Source organism: Erpetoichthys calabaricus, chromosome 5 (assembly GCF_900747795.2).
Source record: "Erpetoichthys calabaricus chromosome 5, fErpCal1.3, whole genome shotgun sequence".
In the NCBI taxonomy this organism is placed as follows: Eukaryota; Metazoa; Chordata; class Cladistia; order Polypteriformes; family Polypteridae; genus Erpetoichthys; species Erpetoichthys calabaricus.
The window spans coordinates 168,412,301-168,435,437 of record NC_041398.2 but is presented as its reverse complement, the minus strand read 5'-3'; the positions used below and the strand labels follow the sequence as shown (position 1 = coordinate 168,435,437).

The 23,137-nt window shown below is 37.7% G+C and overlaps 1 protein-coding gene across 7 annotated transcripts in view; it reads left to right on the top strand.

Moving 5' to 3' along the window:
- The window catches only part of fryl (furry homolog, like), a 621,684-nt gene that overhangs the window by 299,857 nt on the left and 298,690 nt on the right, over positions 1-23,137 (top strand). For all 7 annotated transcript variants that reach the window (XM_051927632.1, XM_051927631.1, XM_051927630.1 and 4 more), the window contains 6 exons: positions 3,268-3,364; positions 4,659-4,738; positions 7,256-7,336; positions 9,050-9,218; positions 20,112-20,204; positions 20,510-20,608. In XM_051927632.1, the coding sequence (XP_051783592.1) occupies positions 3,268-3,364; positions 4,659-4,738; positions 7,256-7,336; positions 9,050-9,218; positions 20,112-20,204; positions 20,510-20,608 (619 nt within the window). The remainder of the gene's footprint in view (positions 1-3,267; positions 3,365-4,658; positions 4,739-7,255; positions 7,337-9,049; positions 9,219-20,111; positions 20,205-20,509; positions 20,609-23,137) is intronic.

Here is a 23,137-nt window from a genome sequence, read left to right as displayed (position 1 = left end):
AGTGTTTGGGGAGGTTCTTTAGAAAAATAAAGCAGGCGACCTGCTGCACTATTTGGCAGGTGGTCAGTTCAGATGGATTGATCTTTCTGGATCAAATTCCCATTTCTTTATTATTCTTGCCTGCTGGACTGGGGATAGCACATATTTAACTGGGACCGCAGCACCAATGGGCGGCTCAGCTGTCTCCTCCAAGAGAGCATAATAAGCCCTTTTTTTTCATCTCCAGAAACCAGCCTACGTCTGTGTTTCCCTTTCACACTCTCCACTTGGTAATTTACAAGCCCAGGTTGTATTTGGGGAGCGGAGCCTGTACTGAGTCCTTCCTGACCCCCAAATGCACAATCCCATACAATCCACAACCCTCAACCCCCCCCACCCACCCCCCACCCCCCCCCCCCCCCCCCATCTTGGAGCAACCGCCGAAACTCAGCCCCGGTACTTTCCTTTCCTTTCCTGTCCATGTCCCAGTTTCTTCTGGGAGTGTATCCTGCCGGCTACACCACTGTCACAATAATACAACATAGACATCATACAGATTTGGGACAGCCACCCGTATGTTGTTTTCCTAGATACAAAACTTTTTAAGTTTTTTAAGCACGATGTGCATAGAACAGAGTCCACAACTGAACTGACTACAATAGACAAAGATGGAGGCTTTAAAGGCCTGTAGAGGAAATGATGTCATCAAAAGGGCCGGCTTCAGAAGTGATGTCAGCAAAGGGGCTGGCTTTGGAAATGATGTCAGCAAAGGGGCCGGCTCCAGAAGTGATGTCTTCTGAGGCGCCAGAACCTTGCAGGATTTCCCGGAAAATGTCTGTAGGGAACTGAGAAAGACCGTCAGTGCACTCTGCCGCCCCCTGGTCCGATGTTTTATTACCATTACTCAGACCCTTTAGCTGCCTCCTACTCGCACGTGTGTGACACCTGGTATCAGGATGAGGTATAAATTCTCTTTTTCTGTTTTTTTTACTTCCACTCTTCCTATGTTAGCATTGTAATATTGTGCCCATTTAACCAAAAGAGCTTTTTGTTAATATTGATATAAATGTGGAATTTTAGCTTCTTCAGCATTTTACCCACCCTCCAAGGTAGGAGACAGCGGGGTCTTCACAGAAATAGTTAACTTGACAAATTTTAGACTGGGCTTTCAGCGAAGGATTTTGTATTAAATAAAGTTTTCTGTATTTTTCATCTAATGTTCAATGTCATTTTACTTCCAGCAAGTGATGTCTGATTATTACTGAAACAAAAGCAACTAGAGACCTGAACTTTCATAGGCTTGAAATATTTTGTACAGTAAGCTTGTTCTCCAGATATACTAGGATGAAGGTCATTTATCCAGTAATGGACAGTAAGCCAGTAGTGTAATGGTTGCTTGCAAGCAATTTACATTAAAGAAAAAGTTTTTTTTTATTTTTCAAGTCGAACATGTCTGGCCACAGTCATGGTATGCATTAATTTGCCACATGAAATTGTGCTTTTAAGTGAAGAATTCTTTATAAATTAAAATAAAATATCAATCCATTCTCTCAGTTTAAAATGGGTTTCAAAGTGCAGAAATTCAAACATGGAAGTAAAATCCTTAAAACATGCCAATTATGCCCATTTTTTAAGCCAAAAAGTTAATCAAGTATTTATCTATGTTTTGGGATTACAGACATATTTTAAAACTTGTAATTTTAGGAAAAAGAAAAAAAGGCAAAATATTTTTATAAGATTCAGTTACAAGTATTATTAAAGGGAGACTGGCTGTGTGCTTCACCTAAGTGCTTGTCTTCCTCCATGGCAACCTTTCAGCACAAGGGACATGGTTTCCTCAAACATATATTTTTCACCTCAAAATGTCATCCCAAACGCTGTTAAAGATACTTTTCAATATTATAGCCACATGTGAAATGCAGTCTATATTCTGTAGACAATCCATGAAAAATTGTCACACTTCCAATCACTCAAAGTCCTTTACTACATGTGATGAAGACAAAGCTGAAAACTATTGGTGCTCCTTCTATTTTAGTAATGAGCTATGAAAAGCATCTGCAGCCGGGGACAATTGTGGACATGTAGATAATACTGCAGGATGAAACATGGGAGAGCACTAGCATCGTTGTTTGGTAACTTGGTAATGATTATTAAAAATAGTTAAAAGTTGAGTTAAAATTGGTACAAGTCACAGCTCAGACCTAGCACTACATATTATGGGCTTGAGTAAATTTCTGTTGAGAGGGGACACACATGATTTCAATCCCATAGTCATAACAGCAGCCTGAAACTGTGAAGCTAATGACTATTGGCAGTGCATCTGTAAAAAAAAATGTAAAACTAAATCCCTAAAGCTGCTGTGAGCAGACAAGCAAACAGGAAACCAAATCTTACCTCAAAAAAATAGCATCAAGATTCTGTGGTAAATTTAATTACTTACATTTTACTTTTGTTGTCACAGTCATTCCTGAGAAATGTGCACTGCACGATTTCTTAAATATTCTTGCCTCTTCTTGTTTTGTTTTAATTTATGAAAAATGCTACACTTTGGAATACAGTTTAATGTGACAAACTAATATTTACCAGAATTATGAAGAAATAACTTGAACTTCAAAACAGTGAACTCCTCCTTTTAGCTCCTCTTGAGATAACCAAGTCATGAAGGACCAGCACAATAAGCCAAGTCAAAGAGAAGACAGTATTAAAGCACAGTTCTGAATCTTATAAAAGCACTAGCTGTTTCCCAACATTGCCCTGCTTTTATTTAAAAAGTTATTTTACCCTACACTCATCTGAGCAAGTGACATATATTTGCTCATGAGAGTAGCAGTTTGATTAGAGATGCTTGACTTCAAAATCTAGACTAACAAGGAACTGCAATAGTTTGAAATAGAAGGGGGTTGTCTGACAGAAAGAAAGGAATCTGTGGTATAAATATGGATTCTCCTTTGTTTCATCTAATTATGATCTTGGTGACTCGCTCTGTTCCTTATTCCTATTATGTCAGGTCCATTAAGCCCTCCTTGCCACTACATTGAGATGCCATATAGTCTATATTCTGTTTTGGGGTTTATCTGAGTTATCATTGTTTTCATGAAATTCGTGGAGTTGTTTTTGAGATAAGATTCCATATATATTATATATTATTTAATAATAATGTGTGTGAGTTTGTATAAGCAATTACACAAGTGTAATTATGAACAGGTGAGTATAATGCACTGCTAATCCATTGTGAGTGGACATTTATATATGTTTTTTCCTTATGCTCTAATTTTCTTTTTGTTCCAGTGATGAACAGCATCGAGACAAAGATTATCTGCTGGAGAGGAGAGATTTAGCCATTGATTTCATTTTTTGTTTAGTTTTAGTTGAAGTTTTAAAACAGGTAAGAGAATACTGCCTCAACCCATGTGTGTGCCCCCTAAAACAGACTTTGAATCACTAATGTGTAAAGAAACAGTTACTTAAAGTTTTCCATTAAGTATATTCAGTAACTCCCAGGTCATTTTTGTGATGGTTCAGTATTTTAAGTAAAACTTACACATTTCTAACAGATATTTCCCATTAACACAATTTGTTGTGAATTTACATGTATGTAAAATGTGACATATTTTCATATTCCATCCATCCATTTTCCAACCCGCTGAATCCGAACACAGGGTCACGGGGGTCTGCTGGAGCCAATCCCAGCCAACACAGGGCACAAGGCAGGAACCAATCCCAGGCAGGGTGCCAACCCACCGCAGGACACACACAAACACACCCACACACCAAGCACACACTAGGGCCAATTTAGAATTGCCAGTCCACCTAACCTGCATGTGTTTGGGCTGTGGGAGGAAACCAGAGCACCTGGAGGAAACCCACGCAAACACAGGGAGAACATGCAAACTCCACGCAGGGAGGACCCGGGAAGCGAACCCAGGTTACCACTGTGCCACCGTGCCGCCCTATTTTCATATTGAGATTATATTTTTTTTAATGTTATTACAGTTATTTTTCCTTTTGAGTCTCGCCAAGTTTTGCTATGTTGGACAGTAAAGTGTGTGATTTGGTTAAGTTGATTAATTTTCAGTATCAAGAGCTTCTTTAGGTTGACTTGTAACTTTTAAATATGTTTAATTTTGCTTGTGATATTCATAGTGATGAAGCTGTTCCAAGTGATAAAATGGGCAATTGACCTGCGATCAACTGAGAAGATACCTTATTACCTATCGGTTTATAGGGTCATTATTGTCACATGCACAAAGTTATAATTTAGTCCTCATAGGCATATGCTAACATATGGCTGCAAAGAACCCTGATAGCAAAGCTGCAGTAAAGAGTTCAAAGTGTATAGTTTTTTTCATTTTACTTGAAAAATTACAAAAAGTGGTGCTCAAAGCTACATGACAAGGTTTATTGTGAAAAAGATGCTAATTGTTAACCTTGCATGTGCCATTTAAGTGTAGAAGACGCACCAAGTTCTTAATAATGTTCTGATTTTTGCTTTCACAGTTAAGTAAGATGATTATCAAACACAAACTCATTTCTGTATTATAGAATATCTTTTCTTTGAGCACTGAATAATGTATCCAAGCAGTTGACTGTATTGATAATAGGATGTTAGATTGAAATTGCATTAATTTATATTTCTAATTGTTAACTGTATGTTGTTTCTTTTGTCCTACCCTATGCAGATTCCTGTTCATCCAGTCCCAGATAATTTGGTACATGAAGTTCTGAACTTGGCTTTTAAGCACTTTAAACATAAGGAAGGGTAAGTTATGCAATTTTCTTAATATTTCTAAAGAAATACTTAATATCAAGTTGCTGAGCAAAGTATGATTAATTTAGATTTTTTTTTATTTTGATTTTGTTGTGAGAACATACAATGTGCATGTACCGTAAAGCCGAGGTTGTCTGCTTGGGTTGAATGAGAAGTGAGGTTCATGCAAGCGCTGAAAAAATTTAAAAGTGCATGCATGCGCCATCTCACCAAGTGCAAATCACATCTTCTACATCTTCTACATCTTCTGTAGAATTCACACCAACTTCCATGGCTGTGGTTGAGTTTGAGCAGAGCGGACTGCTCCATACATACACACACACACACACACACACATTCACACCCACAGGTCTTTAGTTTTTATATAGATAGATAGATAGATACTTTATTAATCCCAAGGGGAAATTCACATACTCCAGCAGCAGCATATTGATAAAAAACAATATTAAAGAGTGATAAAAATGCAGGTATAACAGACAATAACTTTGTACAATGTTAACGTTTATCCCCCAATCCCACCCCCAACCCCCCGAGTGGAATTGAAGAGTCGCATAGTGTAGGGGAGGAACGATCTCCTCAATCTGTCAGTGGAGCAGGACAGTGACAGCAGTCTGTCGCTTAAGCTGCTCCTCTGTCTGGAGATGATACTGTTTAATACTGTTCAGTGGATGCAGTGGATTCTCCATGATTGACAGCAGCCTGCTCAGCGCCCGTCACTCTGCCACGAATGTCAAACTGTCCAGCTCCGTGCCTACAATAGAGCCTGCCTTCCTCACCAGTTTGTCCAGGCGTGAGGCGTCCCTCTTCTTTATGCTGCCTCCCCAGCACACCACCGCATAGAAGAGGGTGCTCGCCACAACCTTCTGATAGAACATCTGCAGCATCTTATTGCAGATGTCGAAGGACGCCAGCCTTCTAAGGAAGTATAGTCGGCTCTGTACTCTCTTGCACAGAGCATCAGTATTGGCAGTCCAGTCCAATTTATCATCCAGCTTCACTCCCAGGTATTTATAGGTCTGCACACAGTCACCTCTGATGATCATGGGGTCTTTAAGGGGCCTGGTCCTCCTGAAATCCCCCACCAGCTCTTTGGTTTTGCTGGTGTTCAGTTGTAGGTGGTCTCTTCCTTCAAACTGTTATTCTGCAAGTTCTGCTCCAGCTTTCTCCTGTACTGCTCCTTCGCTGCCCTGAGCTAGACTCAGAGTTCCTTCTGCACGCGCTTGAGCTCATGCTGATCACCGCCTTTAAAAGCCCTTTTCTTCTGGTTCAAAAGGCCCTTGATGTCAGTTGTAATCCATGGCTTGTTGTTAGCATAGCAGTGTACTGTTCTAACTGGAACTACAATGTCCATACAGAAGTTGATGTAGTCAGTAGTGCAGTCAACAACCTCCTCAATGTTCTCACGATATGATCACTGCAGGATATCCCAGTCCGTAGTTCCAAAGTAGTCTTTCAGAGCCTGCTCTGCCTCAGGGTACCACTTCCTGAATGAGCGTGTGGCTGTAAGTAGCTCCCTCACTTTTGGTTTGTAGTGAGGCTGAAGCAGAACCAGGTTATGATCAGCTTTCCCAAGCGCAGGCAGCGGGGTGGCGCTGTATGCGTCTTTAACGTTCGCATACAGTAGGTCAGTAGTCCTATTTCCCCGGGTGTTACAATCCACATACTGGGAGAAGGCAGGTAATGTTTTGTCCAGCGTCAAATGGTTAAAGTCTCCACCGATTAGCACAATCGCCTTGGGATGCTTTGTATGCTGTTTTGCAACAGTGGAATGGATGATGTCACCCACTATCTCCAGGTCCGCCAGAGGAGGGATGTAAACAATAACAACAATGACGTGTCCAAACTCTCTGGGCAAGTAATAGGGATGCAGACTTACGGCCAGCAGTTCGATGTCATTGGATGGTTCGATGGAATGACATTTCTTTGGCACTTGGACCACACAGGATGTTTTCCACAGCTTGGGAACCTTCTGCAAATTCAGGGAAAGGGAGAACAGGTGTTTTGGACCCCAGAGAGCTGGCACTAGCGCATGCTTTCAGCACCCTGGAGCTGATTCCATCTGACCCTGTTTTTCCAGCACCTTCTCCTCTCTTTATCAGCAGAGACACAAAGTCCAGTGAGGAGCTGGAGACCACAGGTTTAAGTCATTGTGAGGAGAGGTCATGCAGGGTGCAGATGGCAGTTGGGATTCTAGAACTTGCTCAGCTCACTCACAGAGGCTGGTAGAGTTGGAGAATGTCTGTACTGAGGCTGTATGTGAGGCAACAGTCAGTCAGTCATTTTCCAACCAGGCAACAACTTATCTGAAACATGACATCAAGCCATTCATAGTAGATAGATAGATAGATAGATATTTAGCCTCACATGCCTTCTGCATAATATTTTTGTAAATATGGTGAGACATTTTCATATTTAAAAAAACTGAGTGAAAAGATAATATGTAGTGTGTTTTTAGGAGTACATGAGTTAGATCCTACTGTTAAAAATATTTTATGCTTTCTCTAATAGGTATTCAGGTCCCAACACTGGCAATGTCCACATCATTGCTGATTTGTATGCAGAAGTGATTGGAGTTCTAACACAATCAAAGTAATTCTTATTTTTCTTTTATTTTCCATAATTTAGTTTTTAATTATTTCAAATGTTGTCATTTGAAAATTTCAAGATTTTCAAGATCAAAAATGTTGGCTTCACAATAACGGAGTTGCTTTGTCCTTTGTCATGTTTTAAATGCATTTTAAGCATGAAACTTTGCTGTTAACATCAGATTTTGTTATTTTTACTGTTCCTGTTGCTCATTCATTCGTATGTGCAAACAAAAGAACTATTTTTATCTTGTGTAACAAGGTGCTATATAGGCGCCTGACCCGAAACAGAGGCATGTATAAACATACAAGGACTTTTATTTTTCTTCACCCGTGGGCGCACGTCTTCCCCATGACCCACAGGCAATACACAGTCCCAAAAGCGCAATCCCAGTCACAGCAACAACACACTCTTCTCTCCCACCAGTCCTCCTAAAGCTTTGTCTCCTTCCTCCCAACTCTGGCTCCCTGAGTGGTGGTGGCTGGCCCTTTTTATAACCCACCTGGAAGCATTCCAGGTGCTTGACCACCAGGTCCTAATTGCACTTCTGGGTGGGGCTGAAGATTCGACCAGCCGGGCTGCAGACTCCATGCAGCTCCCCCTAGCGGCCATCCGAGTCCCCAACCAGGCTGTGGAGGACTCCATCTCCCACGGAGCCATGCGCTAGGCTGGGGGATCACCGTCCGCCAGGGAGGCTGCCACCAAGCATCCCGGGGGAGGTATTGAGCTGCCCATGGTGGCTCCCCCGGAACAGGTGCAGCAGGGGTGTCCCTGCCGGGTATGGGACCTGGCTGTCCTTCACAATTGTCATTTCTTTTTAATGCAATGTTTAATAAATTATTCAATTTTACATGTTTACAGTAGCACACACATTTTAAAATAGTTTGTTTTGCATTAATACACAAAGAAAACAAAATTTAATCTTGACTTGAACTAATATATAATTTAGAATTACAAAACCAAAACTTTATGTGAAATGTAGGCAATGGTAATAAATCAGCAGTAAGCTGCATGCTAAATTATTCATTCCAAGTAATAATATGAAAATAACCAGGAAATCGTTAGAATATTTAGACAATATATTTGTTTAGGCTGTTTATCTTCACTCTAAATGTATTTTGATGAACCCTGTAATAACTTTTATTTTTGGTGTTTTTTGTATATAAATCATTTCCTATTCTGTATTGATCAGTAGTGATTAATGAATCTAATGTTCAGCAAACTGCGTAGAATGCTGACAGCTGTGCCACTAACCATTTATTTGCAGTATATCTGTTAGCATATGGACTTTGAGATCAGTGATCATTATGTACAAAACCACCCTTGGGCAAGATCTATACCCTTACAAATGGTTGGATATCAGAATATTATTTTTTATTTTGCACAGCAGCCTTCATTCTGAATAAGGCAGCAAACAGCCTTAAAGAAGAATTAAATATAAGAAAGCACTTTATAACCTAATTATACCAGGTATACAGTATATGTATTTTGATAAAAATAACTGCTATATAGACTATTAATAGCAACTAGTCAGTGTTTAAGAGCACATAACAAAACAGAACCTTGTTGAAACAGGCAAAAATATTGATGCTTTGTGTAACTTGTGCAGTCTGCCAATGGTAAATGCTGACTAAAGAATCAACACATCTTGTGATTTGTCTTTTCTTAACACATATACACAAATTGTTACTCTTTTCAAAAATGTTGCCTCTCTAGGTTTCAAGCTGTCCGAAAGAAGTTTATGACTGAGTTAAAAGAACTTCGTCAGAAAGAACAAAGCCCGCATGTTGTGCAAAGTATCATCAGCCTAATAATGGGAATGAAATTCTTCCGTGTGAAGATGTATCCTGTTGAAGATTTTGAAGCTTCTTTCCAGTTTATGCAGGTAATTTTGTCATACATTTCATTTAAATTTTTAGTTAAGAATTGTAATGAGAATTCCAAATGTATTTCCAATCAATGTTATATATGTCAAGTTTTATATAATAGTCATTTTCTGTTTCAAACTTACTATTAATTAAAATGTGTCAAAATATGTATAAAATTTGTCAGTATTCTATACCAGAACAGATTGGGTATTTACTATATATAAAATTTGTAAAGAGCTGGGAGTTCACTCTACATTGGTAAAAATCCATTTAAAACATATCCAAATGTTGATTAACAAAGTCTGTTTTGATGATGTTGATATTTTCCTTGCCACCATGTTTTTTTTTTGGAAATACCATAATTGCAGTTTACATTGCTACAGATTGTTATTTTGGCTTCTATGGTGTATTTACTTTTTTTATGTCAGTTATAAGTTAATTATGTGATTCTTCTCTCTCAAAGAATCATTAGGATTATGGAAGTAGTTTACTGGATACTTAATTTAAAAAGGTTTTTTTTTTCTTTTTCAATTTACAGTAAATAGGAGAGTTCGTACTTCTTTTTTTTGTTACTTTATCTACTGCATGGCTTCTGGCGGTACTGAGGACCTGCATCTATTTGATATATACTGTAGTTTTGTAAATTTTGAATGTGTGATGCCAAAAGAGGAGTGGCTTAGACTGATAATAGATATCAGTGAATGCAGAATATATCAAGAGCCTTTCTAGTATCTTGTTTTCCATATAATAAAAATAGTTCCGTGTGCAAGTACTTCACAGATGCTGAACTTTTACTATTACTATGGCTTGGTGCTTTTATTCTTAATAGTCAGAAATAATAACTGGTAGTTGATGGAGAACACTGATTTCAAAAACTGAACAATATTTACAGAGATTGAACAAGTCGAGTTTCTAAAGAGAGTGGTATAACTGATTTTTGTTTTGTTTTAATTTAGGCTCTTTTTTTGCACAAACAGTGAAGTATGTCATCAAGGGCTCCATGTTATTTGTTGTAATCTACAAAGACCACTTTATCATGAAACAACAATGGCTTCATCAATAGTGGACTTCTTCTAAAGTAAATTGACATTTCCATTGTCCTGGAAAAGTTTAAGTCGAGCAACACAGTGTCACACTGCCATATATAATCACAAAGAGTTAGGCTATTATCATGAGGAGAAGTGGGAAGAAAATAAGGAAACTAAACAACTTATCAGTTTATTTACTTGTAATACTTTCAAACAATATCATCAGAATGGAGATTCTAAGTTTATTAAAAAAGAAAAGAAAGAAAGAAAACTTAGTAGTAAAATGGCCCTGGAATCCAATTAACTTAATGAGGCATACATGCATACTCAGTGCAGTTTAATGGCAATAAAGCATTCACAGATTTGGGTACCCAATTACTTTCTAGGGTTCTGTGCATGTTCTCATGTAGGGACATTTTTGTATCACCCATAGTTCTTCCAGAGAGGTGTGCCAGCTGCTGAAAGTCATTAAAGGCTTTGATTTAAGATATGATGGTGTAAGAACCAGCCTCGACGGGGACAGACACCAAAACAGCTTATGTCCAAAATACACACATTTATTTTCTCCTTGACAATTTACAGTGCACCAATCACTTAGTCTTTTTCTTTTATTCTCTTCTTGCCGCATCCACTCCTCTCTTGTAAGTGCCGTCTCTCTCCCTCCCAACTCTGGCTCCTCGACTGGAGTGAGGCGGCCCCTTTTATGCAGTACCCGGATGTGCTCCAGGTGCTCCTTGATGATCTTCCTGCAGCACCTCCAGGTGTGGCAGAAGTGCTGCCTGAGCACCCGGAAGCACACTGGGTGTATTTGTCTTCTGGCATAGCAGCAACCCCTGTTGTGGCAGAAGTGCTGCCGTCCATGACTCTGGGAACTTCTGGGAGGACCGTGGTGGTGGCCACGTGCCCCAACCGAGTGGAGCTTCCCAGCTCCAAACGTGTGGCCCACCTGTAAACCAGGGCGGTTGCCATCTCGTGTCCCGGGGGAGGTATTGGTCATCTTCCGGCTTCCAGGCATCCCGGCTGCACAGATGCCCCAGCCGTCTATCACAATGGATTTTCTTTTTTTTTGGGAATGGTGATTAAAGTTAGGGCTGCTCAGTATCGCAAAAAAATAAAAACCTCTTTTTAAAATTTATAAGTGATTTATTTAATTATTTTAATACAGAAACCACTTTGAACTATTCTTGATTAAAAGAGCAGGTTGTCCTTATTTTGCAACCTAAAAATACAACTGTACTGCATTCCTTCATAGAAGTACAAAAAACTTACCTATTGTTATTTTACAAAATTAGAAAACTTATTTCGCTGCAGACTTTTCTGTACTCTTTTTTTTTTTTTTCTTTTGTACTTTATTTTTACATTTGCTGCTATCATTCTTCTTCCCTGTGGCCTCCACGTTCCATTCACGTCACTTGCAAAGTCCTTTCCTTAAACTCTGCAGCTTTCTTTACAACCTTTTCTTTTTCTGCAGCCCACACTGCTCTTCCCTATACATAAGACATGCCTCCTACTATCCCACAGGTGACTTTTTCTTTTCTTTTTCGTCAAACAAAGTTTAGCTGGTAGCACATACCAGCCATCTTCTTCCCTCTGCTATAACTACGGGTGTCCGGAGTGAGCTGCCTGTATAGGCCTCAAACCGCTCTTGTTATTGACGGCCTGCTCACTCTTCTCCCCACTGTAGCCTAGTCATAGCTGCAGGCTCAGAAGGCATGATGGACAACTCCGACCTTTTCCTCCCCCCAGCTCCAGACAAGGCACCCCTTGCACCTAGCATAATCATACTGCTTATCAGGAGTACACATTGTGTGGCCCCATGCTTTTTCGCACTGGTTACATTCTACTGTTTCTGTTTTAAGTGCTGAAATAAACTGGATGTGCTGCCAATTTTAACTTCAATCGTCTTTCTATAAACTTTGCATTTCACTAGTGCTGCCATACAATTAAACGTTTTAATTTTATTTAATCACATGAATAAAATTTTGAATCAAAATTAAATGTGCATTAATCGCAATTTATCGTATTTTCATCAAGCATATTAGTATTTTTCTATAAAGCAGAAATATCTTAGTGTTTAATATCTAAAGCAAAACAGTTTTAATAGTCACTTGCTTAACACTAGAATTACCAGAGCCTACTAAAAAACTCGTAGATCCGGCCCACCTTAAATCCGTTTGCACTTCTCCCTCAGCATCTTTTGTCCTGTAAATGTGCCGATTAAGACAAGCAGCCTGCTATTCCATCCCCCACCGCCGCATACTGTGCACAAACTTCTCCCAGCTCATGCCTTGATTGATTATCTGGGAGTCAAGTGCTGGAGTTTTAGAGTGGAAACAATAGATCGTTATTTGGAACACATGCATTTCATGTGTGTTCCGTTTCTATAATAATCTGTGTAAACACATTGTTAAAACAGAAACTTTTGTCATATTTTAGTAGTAAATGACAAAATGTTGGCATAAACTATATAATGTGTGAAGCCTGAAGTCCAAAGATCAAATAAACACTTTCACAAAAGGTTCAAGGACGATACAACAGCTTCCATGGCGTAGTAGTAAGATTTGCTGACTTGTAATCAAGAGTCCCCGGTTCGATCCCGTCTGCCTCCTATATTTGCCGTTTTCAGTAGAGAGCTGCTCTTATTGTTAATATTATACAGTACACACATACATTTGGTTTGCATCTGTAACAGACGGTGTACATTTATAGAACTTGTGAAAGTTACCGTTTTTTTTTTTTTTTTCACTTTTATTCTCTCACTCACCATCGCGATACATACTACTGCCCTAGGGATCTGACGCTGTTAGTTATTATTTGAAAGTGGGAGTAACTGTAGATGTGAGTGGTGTTTTGAGGCAATGAAACTGGACATTCTCTGATCTGGAGGGATAAAAGCTGACACACAAATGCTAGTGAATCTGCCTTCTTTGTATCTCACCGTCACTTGATTTTTGTTTATTCAATTTTATTGAGTGTTCCTGCTCACGCTGAATTAGTATGCACCTCCAAAAAAAAAACAGACATAGGTATATATGATATTTGCAATTATTCATTTTATGATCTGTATAGTACATTTAGGAAAACGTTGTGGCACGGATGCAACATTATTCATATTATTCATATTCATTCGCATAACACCACGTGTTTTTTTTCCCCCCGATCTTGCTTTCTTTTGTACTCCAGGACATGCAGAGGCAACACTAGTACAGAGAGGTCAGTTCAGCGCTATATGCAATCATCACATTCAGTTCACAGTTCACACACACAGGCAAAGACAGTCCTCCCTAAATTTACGACGTGTGTACCTGTTGCAATGTGCACACTTCTCTCTGTGCTTTGGTTCCTATTATATTGAAAGGGCACCCGACACTGACTCAGTTTACTTTCCTGGGGAAAGCGGCTGTCTTGAAACAGAAGCTTGTCGATGTTGCATCCTCCTTTTCTTTTTCCATCGCCTTTTCTAGTAAGATGCAACGACGAAGTTTCTCTGCAAAGTGAGCCATGAACACTCTTCTTTTCTCAGTGGCCTCCGTGCATGCCTTGCACAGTACATGTGCGTTGATCGCTGCCAGGTCAAGCTTGTTATAGCACAAGCAACTGGCCACCTGCGTGTTCCTTCACGCACAGAATAAGCTCATGCCTTCTGGTACATGATGTCAACGCAGCACGAAGAAAAAAAAGAAAGAAGCAAATACTGTATATGGGACATTGGGTATAAATTTATTGTACTTGTAAAAGTTAGATTTTTTTTTCAGTTTTATTCTCTGAATCACAATCACGCTGTACCCCCCCAACCCCGCCCCTCCTGATCTGACTCTAAGTAACAGCGCCAGCATAAATTCACACCCGATCTGACGCTGTTAGTTTTCAAATAATATTGCATTAGTGCAATGATGTTTTCTGGTTGGTACAAATCAGGTTATAAAATGATTTCTTCAAAATGTCACATATTTTGTCTCTCTTTCAGGTGTGTAATAGAAACCACAGTGTAGAGAGAAGTGTGTGCATTTGCAACAGGTACACACATGGTAAATGTAGGAAGGACGGGTCCTTGCATGTGTTTGAACTGTTAACATTTGAATGTGATGATTGCATAAAGCGCTGAACTGACCTCTCTGAACTATTGTTGCCTCTGCATGTCCTGGAGTACAAAAGAAACAGCAACATGTGGGGGACTGGCAAGATCGGGGAAATAAAACACGCGGTGTTATGCGAATGAATATGAATAATGTTGCATCCGTGCCACATGTTTTCCGAAATGTACTATACATGTCATAAAATGAATAATTCCAAATATCATATATACCTATGTCTCTGTTTATTTTATTTTATTTTTTTTTTGATATCGTAGACCATAAGGTGCATACTAATTCAGCATGAGCTGGAACACTCAATAAAACTGAATAAAAAAAATTCAAGTGACGGTGAGATACAAAGAAGGCAGATTCACCAGCATTTGTGTGTCGGCTTTTATCCCTCCAGATCAGAGAATTTCCAGTTCCATTGCCTCATAACACCACTCACATCTACAGTTACTCCCAGTTTCAAATAATAACTAACAGTGTCAGATCCCTAGGGCGGTAGTATGTATTGCAATTGTGAATGAGAGAATAAAAGTGAAAAAAAAAAACGGTAACTTTCATAAGTCCTATAAATGTACACCGTCTGTTACAGACGCAACCCAAATGTTTGTATGTACTGTATAATATTAACAATAAGAGCAGCTCTCTACTGAAAATGGCAAATATAGGAGGCAGACGGGATTGAACCGGGGACTCTTGATTACAAGTCAGCAAATCTTACTGCTATGCCATGGAAGCTGTTGTATCGTCATTGAACCTTTTGTGAAAGTGTTTATTTGATCTTTGGACTTCAGGCTTCACACATTATATAGTTTATGCCAACATTTACTACTAAAATATGACAAACGTTTCTGTTTTAACAATGTGTTTACACAGATTATCATAGAAACGGAACACACATGAAATGCACGTGTTCCAAATAACGATCTATTGTTTCTACTCTAAAATTCCAGCACTTGACTCCCAGATAACCAATCAAGGCATGAGCTGGGAGAAGTTTGTGCACGGTCTGCGGCGGTGGGGGATGGAAAAGCAGGCTGCTTGTCTTAGTCGGCACATTTACAGGACAAAAGACGCTGAGGGAGAGGTGCAAACGGATCTACGAGTTTTTTAGTAGACTCTGGTAATTCTAGTGTTAATATTAAATTATTCCATTTATTTTATTGAACAGTTTTTTGTAACAGAAACAACTGAATAAAGAGTGAAACACTAATCAGTCAATTTCACAAAGTAAGATTTTTTTTTTTTTGAGCCACATCTAGTCTGGCACTTCTGTAAATAATCCTATCTTTAAAATTATATGAAGGTGAAAAATAAGGTGGTATTGATTTTTCTGGCAATATATTCAGCCCGTTGCTTAAGCATGCCAGTTTATGTAGATACAGAAAACAATTGTTCACAAGGGATCAGTGTTAGGAAGCTTTACTTTTAAAATTAACTTAGTTACATTACTCATTGCATACAAAAAAGTAAATATGTTACATAGTTACTTATTATAAACTATAATGTGTTACCAACTGTGCTTTTACTTTGCTTCATTCTCTTTTCTAGTAGAGATATGAAACCCATGTATGTAATCAAAATTAATCTGTTTTCTTGGACAAAGAGAAAAACAAATATTGCAACATTCATTACTACTACAGTATATTCCAGATCAAGATGATAACATAAACAGGATTTAGTCCTTTTCATTTTATTATGCAGCATTTAGTGCTGTTTATTTCAAGCCTTTGTTGTTTCTTAGTGTCATTCACTTAGTATGTCAGTTCTAGTATTGAGTATGGTAGAACATAAACACTAATAAAGCTTATTTTTAATTTTAAAAGTAGTTTTCCTGTATTTCTCAATTAAGAAAATATGTTTAGTCGTTCATAGGCTAGTAAGTAAATAACATCCATCCATTACTTTTTTACATGCCTGACCTGTCCTCCAAAGATTTATGATATAAACAATAGCCACTGCCCTGTGTTGGCTGGGATTGGCTCCAGCAGACCCCCGTGACCCTGTGTTCAGATTCAGCGGGTTGGACAATGGATGGATGGATGGACAATAGCAACTGTGACCACTCAATCACACTGTTTCAACATATCTATAGGAAACAGCTGCATTAAAAATACATTGACAATTTATTAATAGGTGTCTTGTTACTGGATTGCATGCAGCACACTCTTTTCTGATTGATCGTGAGATTGAGCTCTATAAAGGAATGATGCAACATCCAGCATGTTTTCTTCTATCTTTACACCTGCTGCGATGATCACTGCCTCCCTGTCACCCTAAACTAGGTGGATTAAATTTACCTCACACCACACACAGGATATTACACCCCCAGAAAACATCTTTGGAGAAAAAGGCAGTGCTTCTGCGAAACAAAGGTGGAATGATAATTATTATTATTATCATCATCATTTTTTTTTTTTGTTTTTGTTTTTTTTAAGCTTCCATATTAATGCATACCTGTTTTGTTTTAGGGCGGCACGGTGGCGCAGTGGGTAGTGCTGCTGCCTCGCAGTACGGAGACCTGGGTTCGCTTCCCGGTGTCCTCCCTGCATGGAGTTTGCATGTTTCTCCCCGTGTCTGCGTGGGTTTCCCTGGTTTCATTCGGGTGCTCCGGTTTCCTCCAACAGTCCAAAGACATGCAAGTTAGGTGGATTGGCGATCCAAAATTGTCCCTAGTGTGCGCTTGGTGTGTGTGTGCACGCGCATGCCCTGTGGTGGGCTGGCGCCCTGTCCGGGATTTGTTCCTGCCTTGTGCCCTGTGCTGGCTGGATTGGCTCCAGCAGACACCCTGTGACCCTGTGTTAGGATAATAGCGGGTTGGACGATGACTGATTTTTTTTTTTTTTCTTCTTCAAGTACTACTAGTATTTTTCCTGCAATTAAAAAGGTGTTAAATTAAGTTACTTGTTTCGTTAAAATGTAATTTGACTATGTAACACATATATCTTTTAACACTAGAATTACCAGAGTCTACGAAAAAACTCGTAGATCCGTCCACCTTAAATCGCGTCTTAAATCTGTTTGCACCTCTCCGCCAGTCTTTTGTCATCTAAATGTGCTGATAAACACAAGCTACTAGCAGCCAGCTATTCCATCCCCCCACCGACTTAGAACGAACTTCTCCTAGCTCATGCCTTGCCTTGATTTGATTATCTGGGATTGAAGTGGAGTTTTAGAGTGGAAATAATATAGCGTTATTTGGAATACACGCATTTCATGTGTGTTCCATTTCTATAGTAGTCTGTGCAAACACATTTTTAAACAGAAACGTTTTTTCATATTCTAATAGTAAATGACAAAATGTAGGCATAAACTATAAAACGTATGAAGCCTGAAGTCCATATATCAAAGAAACACTTTCACAAAAGGTAGAAATAAGAGAACACGTGCGCTTTTATTCAAAAATATAACTGCACAAAAAAAAAAAGCCGGCGTTAGCATGCCACATTGACACTCTTACTACAACCGCCGCGGTGGCGTAATGGTATCAGCTCTTGACTGGGAATCAGAGGGTGGCGAGTTCAATCCCGCACGGCTCCACTTCGAGAAGTGAACTGCTCTTATTCTTACAATTTTAGAATAACAACATAAATTTGATTTCAGTCTGTAACAGCCAGTGTAACTTATGATACTGGTAAAGGTTTGCTTTTTTTTTTTTTTTTTTAATTCATTTTTCATTCTTGCAGTCGCATTCAGAAGCAATCCATACAACCCCATCTGACATAAAGACACGCTATAGCTCTGCAGTGTACCACGATGCATACTGCGGTCCCCCCCCCAAAAGGGTTCTGACACCCAAACGCTGGCGAAGCTGCCTTCTTCGTATCTCACCGTCACTTGAAACCAGCAGTTCTTAGCATTGCACCACGCAAGCTGTCGTATCAACCACCAGCTGTAACTTGCTTTCTTTATTCTTCGGTTATAGTCTTGAATAAAAGTGCACTTTTATTTATGTGAAAACAGCTGTGTCAGATGGGGTTGTATGGATTGATTCTGAATGCGACTGCGAAAATGAAAAGTGAATTAAAAAAAAAAAAAAAAAAGCTAACCTTTACCAGTGTCATAAGTTACACCGGCTGTTACAGACTAAAATCAAATTTATGTTGTTATTCTAAAATTGTAAGAATAAGAGCAGTTCACTTCTCGAAGTGGAGCCGTGCGGGATCGAACTCGCCACCCTCTGATTCCCAGTCAGGAGCTGATACCATTACGCCACCGCGGCGGTTGTAGTAAGAGTGTCAATGTGGCATGCTAACGCCGGCTTTTTTTTTTTTTGTGCAGTTATATTTTTGAATAAAAGCGCACGTGTTCTCTTATTTGTACCTTTTGTGAAAGTGTTTTTGATATATGGTCTTCAGGCTTCATACGTTATATAGTTTATGCCTACATTTTGTCATTTACTATTAGAATATGAAAAACGTTTCTGTTTTAAAAATGTGTTTGCACAGACTACTATAGAAACGGAACACACATGAAATGCGTGTATTCCAAATAACGCTATATTATTTCCACTCTAAAACTCCACTTCAATCCCAAATAATCAAATCAAGGCAAGGCATGAGCTAGGAGAAGTTCGTTCTAAGTCGGTGGGGGGGATGGAATAGCTGGCTGCTAGTAGCTTGTGTTTACCAGCACATTTAGATGACAAAAGACTGGTGGAGAGGTGCAAACGGATTTAAGACGCGATTTAAGGTGGGACGGATCTACGCGTTTTTTTGTAGGCTCTGGTAATTCTAGTGTTAATGCCTTACACCCAACACTGCAAGTAATGGCTAGGAAAGCCAAATATTTTCTAGCTAATGTAGTCAGGGCTGGGTATTTGTGCTCTAATGGCTTCCAGCACTGTAATGGACCAAGTCAATGTCAATTTGTTGCTTAAGTCTGTATTGTTTAACATCTGATTTCGTGAAGGAGGAGCAAGGCATTAATTAATATGTCATCTTCAGAGTCTGACTGTAGTTTGTGCATTCACATTTTCTATTGGGGTGGTTCATGCAGTGTGTGTTTATGGATCATGAAGAAGGTCAGTATTAAGAAACAACACAGGAAACAATTAAGCACTGGTGCCAGTACTATTAGTAGTCTTTGATCATTTAATGAGTGTTGCTTTATTAACAGCTTGTGATCTGTGGTCAAATTAACTGGATTAAATTAACACATTTAGGGATTGAATTAAGAAATTTAATCACAGAAATGAACACTTTAATCCCATGTGTTAACTGCAATTAATCAAGACTGCTACATTTTATTTTAGTTTGTTCAACATCCGATCTTTCATATCTAAGCTAATTCCATACAACAGACATCACTTTTCTTCTTTTATAATAATTTTCACTACCATCTTATTATTGTTAAAAATAATTTTCGTGGTTTGTTACTAATTACTGACATTTCCTGAAAATTGTATTATGTATGTACTTCAGTTCAAAAATTTGGTTAATGTGGGTCATTCTGTTGTTGAGTTCCATATCTATAAGTAAAACAGAACAGAACAAATGAATATGTGTCTTTATTTTAAGTGCTTAGCTATTGTTCATTTTTTGGGTGCTGGTACATTTCAAAATTTGACTTGCTGCAATACAAATATTAACTTCGTTCAGAGCTCTTTAAAAGAAGTCTAGGTTTGCAGCTCCGCTTTAATTGACTAATACTATTTTAAATACAAGTTTATTATTTAGTCATAGGTATTTAAGGTGAGCAAATTTTCTATTGTGAAATTGTTTAATATTCCATAATTAATCAAACCCGTTGAAGTAAATTAGAGTACCAATTCTGTTATTGTGTTGTATTTTGCATACAGGAATGTGCCCAGTATTTTCTGGAAGTTAAAGACAAAGACATTAAACATGCACTTGCTGGTTTGTTTGTGGAAATCCTGATTCCTGTAGCCGCTGTAAGTAGAAAATAAGAAAAGTGTGCTGGTATTTCATGCCTTTTTAAATTAATAAATGTAATTTATGCACATTGGACCCATTTATAATAAAGATTTAAATAACTAGTCATTTGAATTAAATTATAATGTATTTATCCAGTTTGCTTAATAATTGTTTTAGAGAGTAATCTCATCTCATCTTCTGAAACCACTTTTCCTTATGTGTATAAAATTGTGTATAGTCTATTTAAAGCCACCTGAATAAATCCAAAGTAAAGGAAGCAAAACTTACTAAGTATAAATTGTTTCTTCTTTATATCCTACAGGCTGTTAAAAATGAAGTTAATGTGCCATGTTTAAAGAATTTTGTGGAAATGCTTTATCAAACCACCTCTGAGCTGAGCTCAAGAAAAAAACACTCGCTGGTAAAGTCTATTAAATCTTTGTATTTAACATTTTTAAAAAAGGACATCTGAATTGTGCATTTCTCCTTCTTTATATTCTTATAGTGCAAGGTAATATCTGTTAAACAGTTTCAATTCAGACCTTTAGCATTCCCAAATACTTATGGTGAAATAACTAGCTTTCAGTATGATTCCTTCTAGACGATGGATTTCCTGAAAATGCTAAAAATAATTGTTTCCAGTGCTGGATATTCATTTTTGAGGTGGAATTAAATTTCTTGACATTATACATAAAGTGTAGATTTTATTTAAAATACATTTAGAAATGCAAGAAATAACACTTAAATGAATCTGCAAGTAATATGTTGCTGGAGGTTGCTCCAAACTACAAGGGTGAGAACAACATCCTGGTATGTTTGTTCTGTACAATTAGTCTCAAAATTTTCAATTCCTTCTTAAACACTCTAAGCATTGGACTGCAAAAGTGTTAATCAATACATCCAGCTTTAGAATGATTTTTTTGATGGGACCTATCAAGAATTTGTGTGTGTATTTTCTTTTTCACTTTTTCAGATATTTCAGCCCTTGTGACGTGGAAGTTAAAAATAATATGGTCTCTGTCCTTGTGTGTTGTAAAAGTTGACAGCCTTAAAACTTTGGCTGCAGTACCCCCATGATGATATAGAACAGTATAGTACAGAGTTGTAAAGTATGAAGGTGGCACGGCCCATGGCCGTCTGTAGGTGCCCCAACCAGGTGGAAGAAACCTGGTTTACTTTTTGTGAACAAATATTTATTGGAATTTTAAAAAAAATAAAAAGTAAAAAAAAAAAAAATCATGATGTTTCTCATAAAATAAAAAAATTAGAAACAATGATAACAGTAATACACACACACACAATTTGCTGTTGAAAAATGTAGAAAGACTACTGCCAGAACAAAACATAGAAGGAAAACACCATCTGAACAATAATCCTGGCTGACTAGGGAATTGATATATGTATCAGGGCCCACGACAGAACATAATTGGCCCCTCCTCAGCCTAACAGAACATTATCAACATGTATTTTATAACATTACAAATGAAATGCAAGCATTATAACACATTATTTAACATTTCAATCCAAGTACAAAATATTACAAATGTGTATTTTTTTTACATTTCAAGCCAAATGCAAAAGATTATCAGCTTGTCTTTAATACTGCAAACCAAATATAACAAAATATCCTTTCTATCTATCTATCTATCTTTCTATCTATCTATCTATCTATCTATCTATCTATCTATCTATCTATCTATCTATCTATCTATCTATCTATCTATCTTTATATATATCTATCTATCTTTATATATATATATATATATATATATATATATATATATATAATATATATATATATATATAATATATATATAATAAAAATAAAAAGTCAATGTGTGTGTGTGTATATATGTAATGTTACAGCATCACTTCTGAAAAGCTGGAGCAATTTTCATGAAACTTGGTACACATGTTTCTCATTGGTCAACTAAAAATTCTGTAGGGTGAAATCAACCCTAACACACCCTTCTGGGTAGGTTGGGGGATGATCTTGCAGTCTTGTATGCATGTTGTCATCCAGTTGACACTCAGAATGACCACCAGAGGGCGAACTGGAGGTGTCTGCCAGCATTCTTTATGTTTGAGCACCACCGTATGCCTGTTGCTGTTGAAACTAAATAGAGTTGGCTGGGTTAGCATCCCATCTACTGTCTTTGTGACTTGAGCCGCCATATATATATATTATATATATATATATATATATATATATATATATATATAAAGCAGGCGGTAACAATCTTGCGGTCTTGTATGTATGTTATCATCCAGTTGAGACTTCAGATGTTTATGGTGTGCTCCATAAAAGCAGCTGACAGTTTTATCATGAAAATCCGTAATAATATTTGTTTGTCGTTTAATGTATGTTTTTCTTAAGTATATTTTCATCTTGCATTATTCTTATGGTAACAATGTTGTAGTGGTAATATAATTAAATCAGCCTAATAATATTAATTTAATTGACTTTCTTTACGTCATCAAAAATTCTGCATGTAAAAACATATTACTACACCACAAAACAAAAATTAATCTGTCAAAAAAACCTTAAAGGCTTCACTTTTCCCATCATTTTTACACTACTTTCAACGTATTCCGCGATTATATTTTGATTAAAATAGGCTATCTATTATATATAAGATAAGTAAGCAATTTTATTTTTATCTACCATAGACAGCCTACATTTATTTTGTGGATTCAACAGCTGTCTTTGCGAGTTTTGTTTATTCATTAATGAACTAAATGTCATTTGTTTCACAACATCGTAGCTAACGTGTTGCTGTTACAATTTTTTCGTTAGAAAGAAACAGGAATTTTTTTTAATACATTCAATAATCAAAAAACTAATTTAATTAAGTTATCAACGTCTAAGGTAAAGTGTAGACCAAATATAGCTATGATATTTAACTTATAAAATATAATATAAAATATTTATTTATATATGTAAAATATT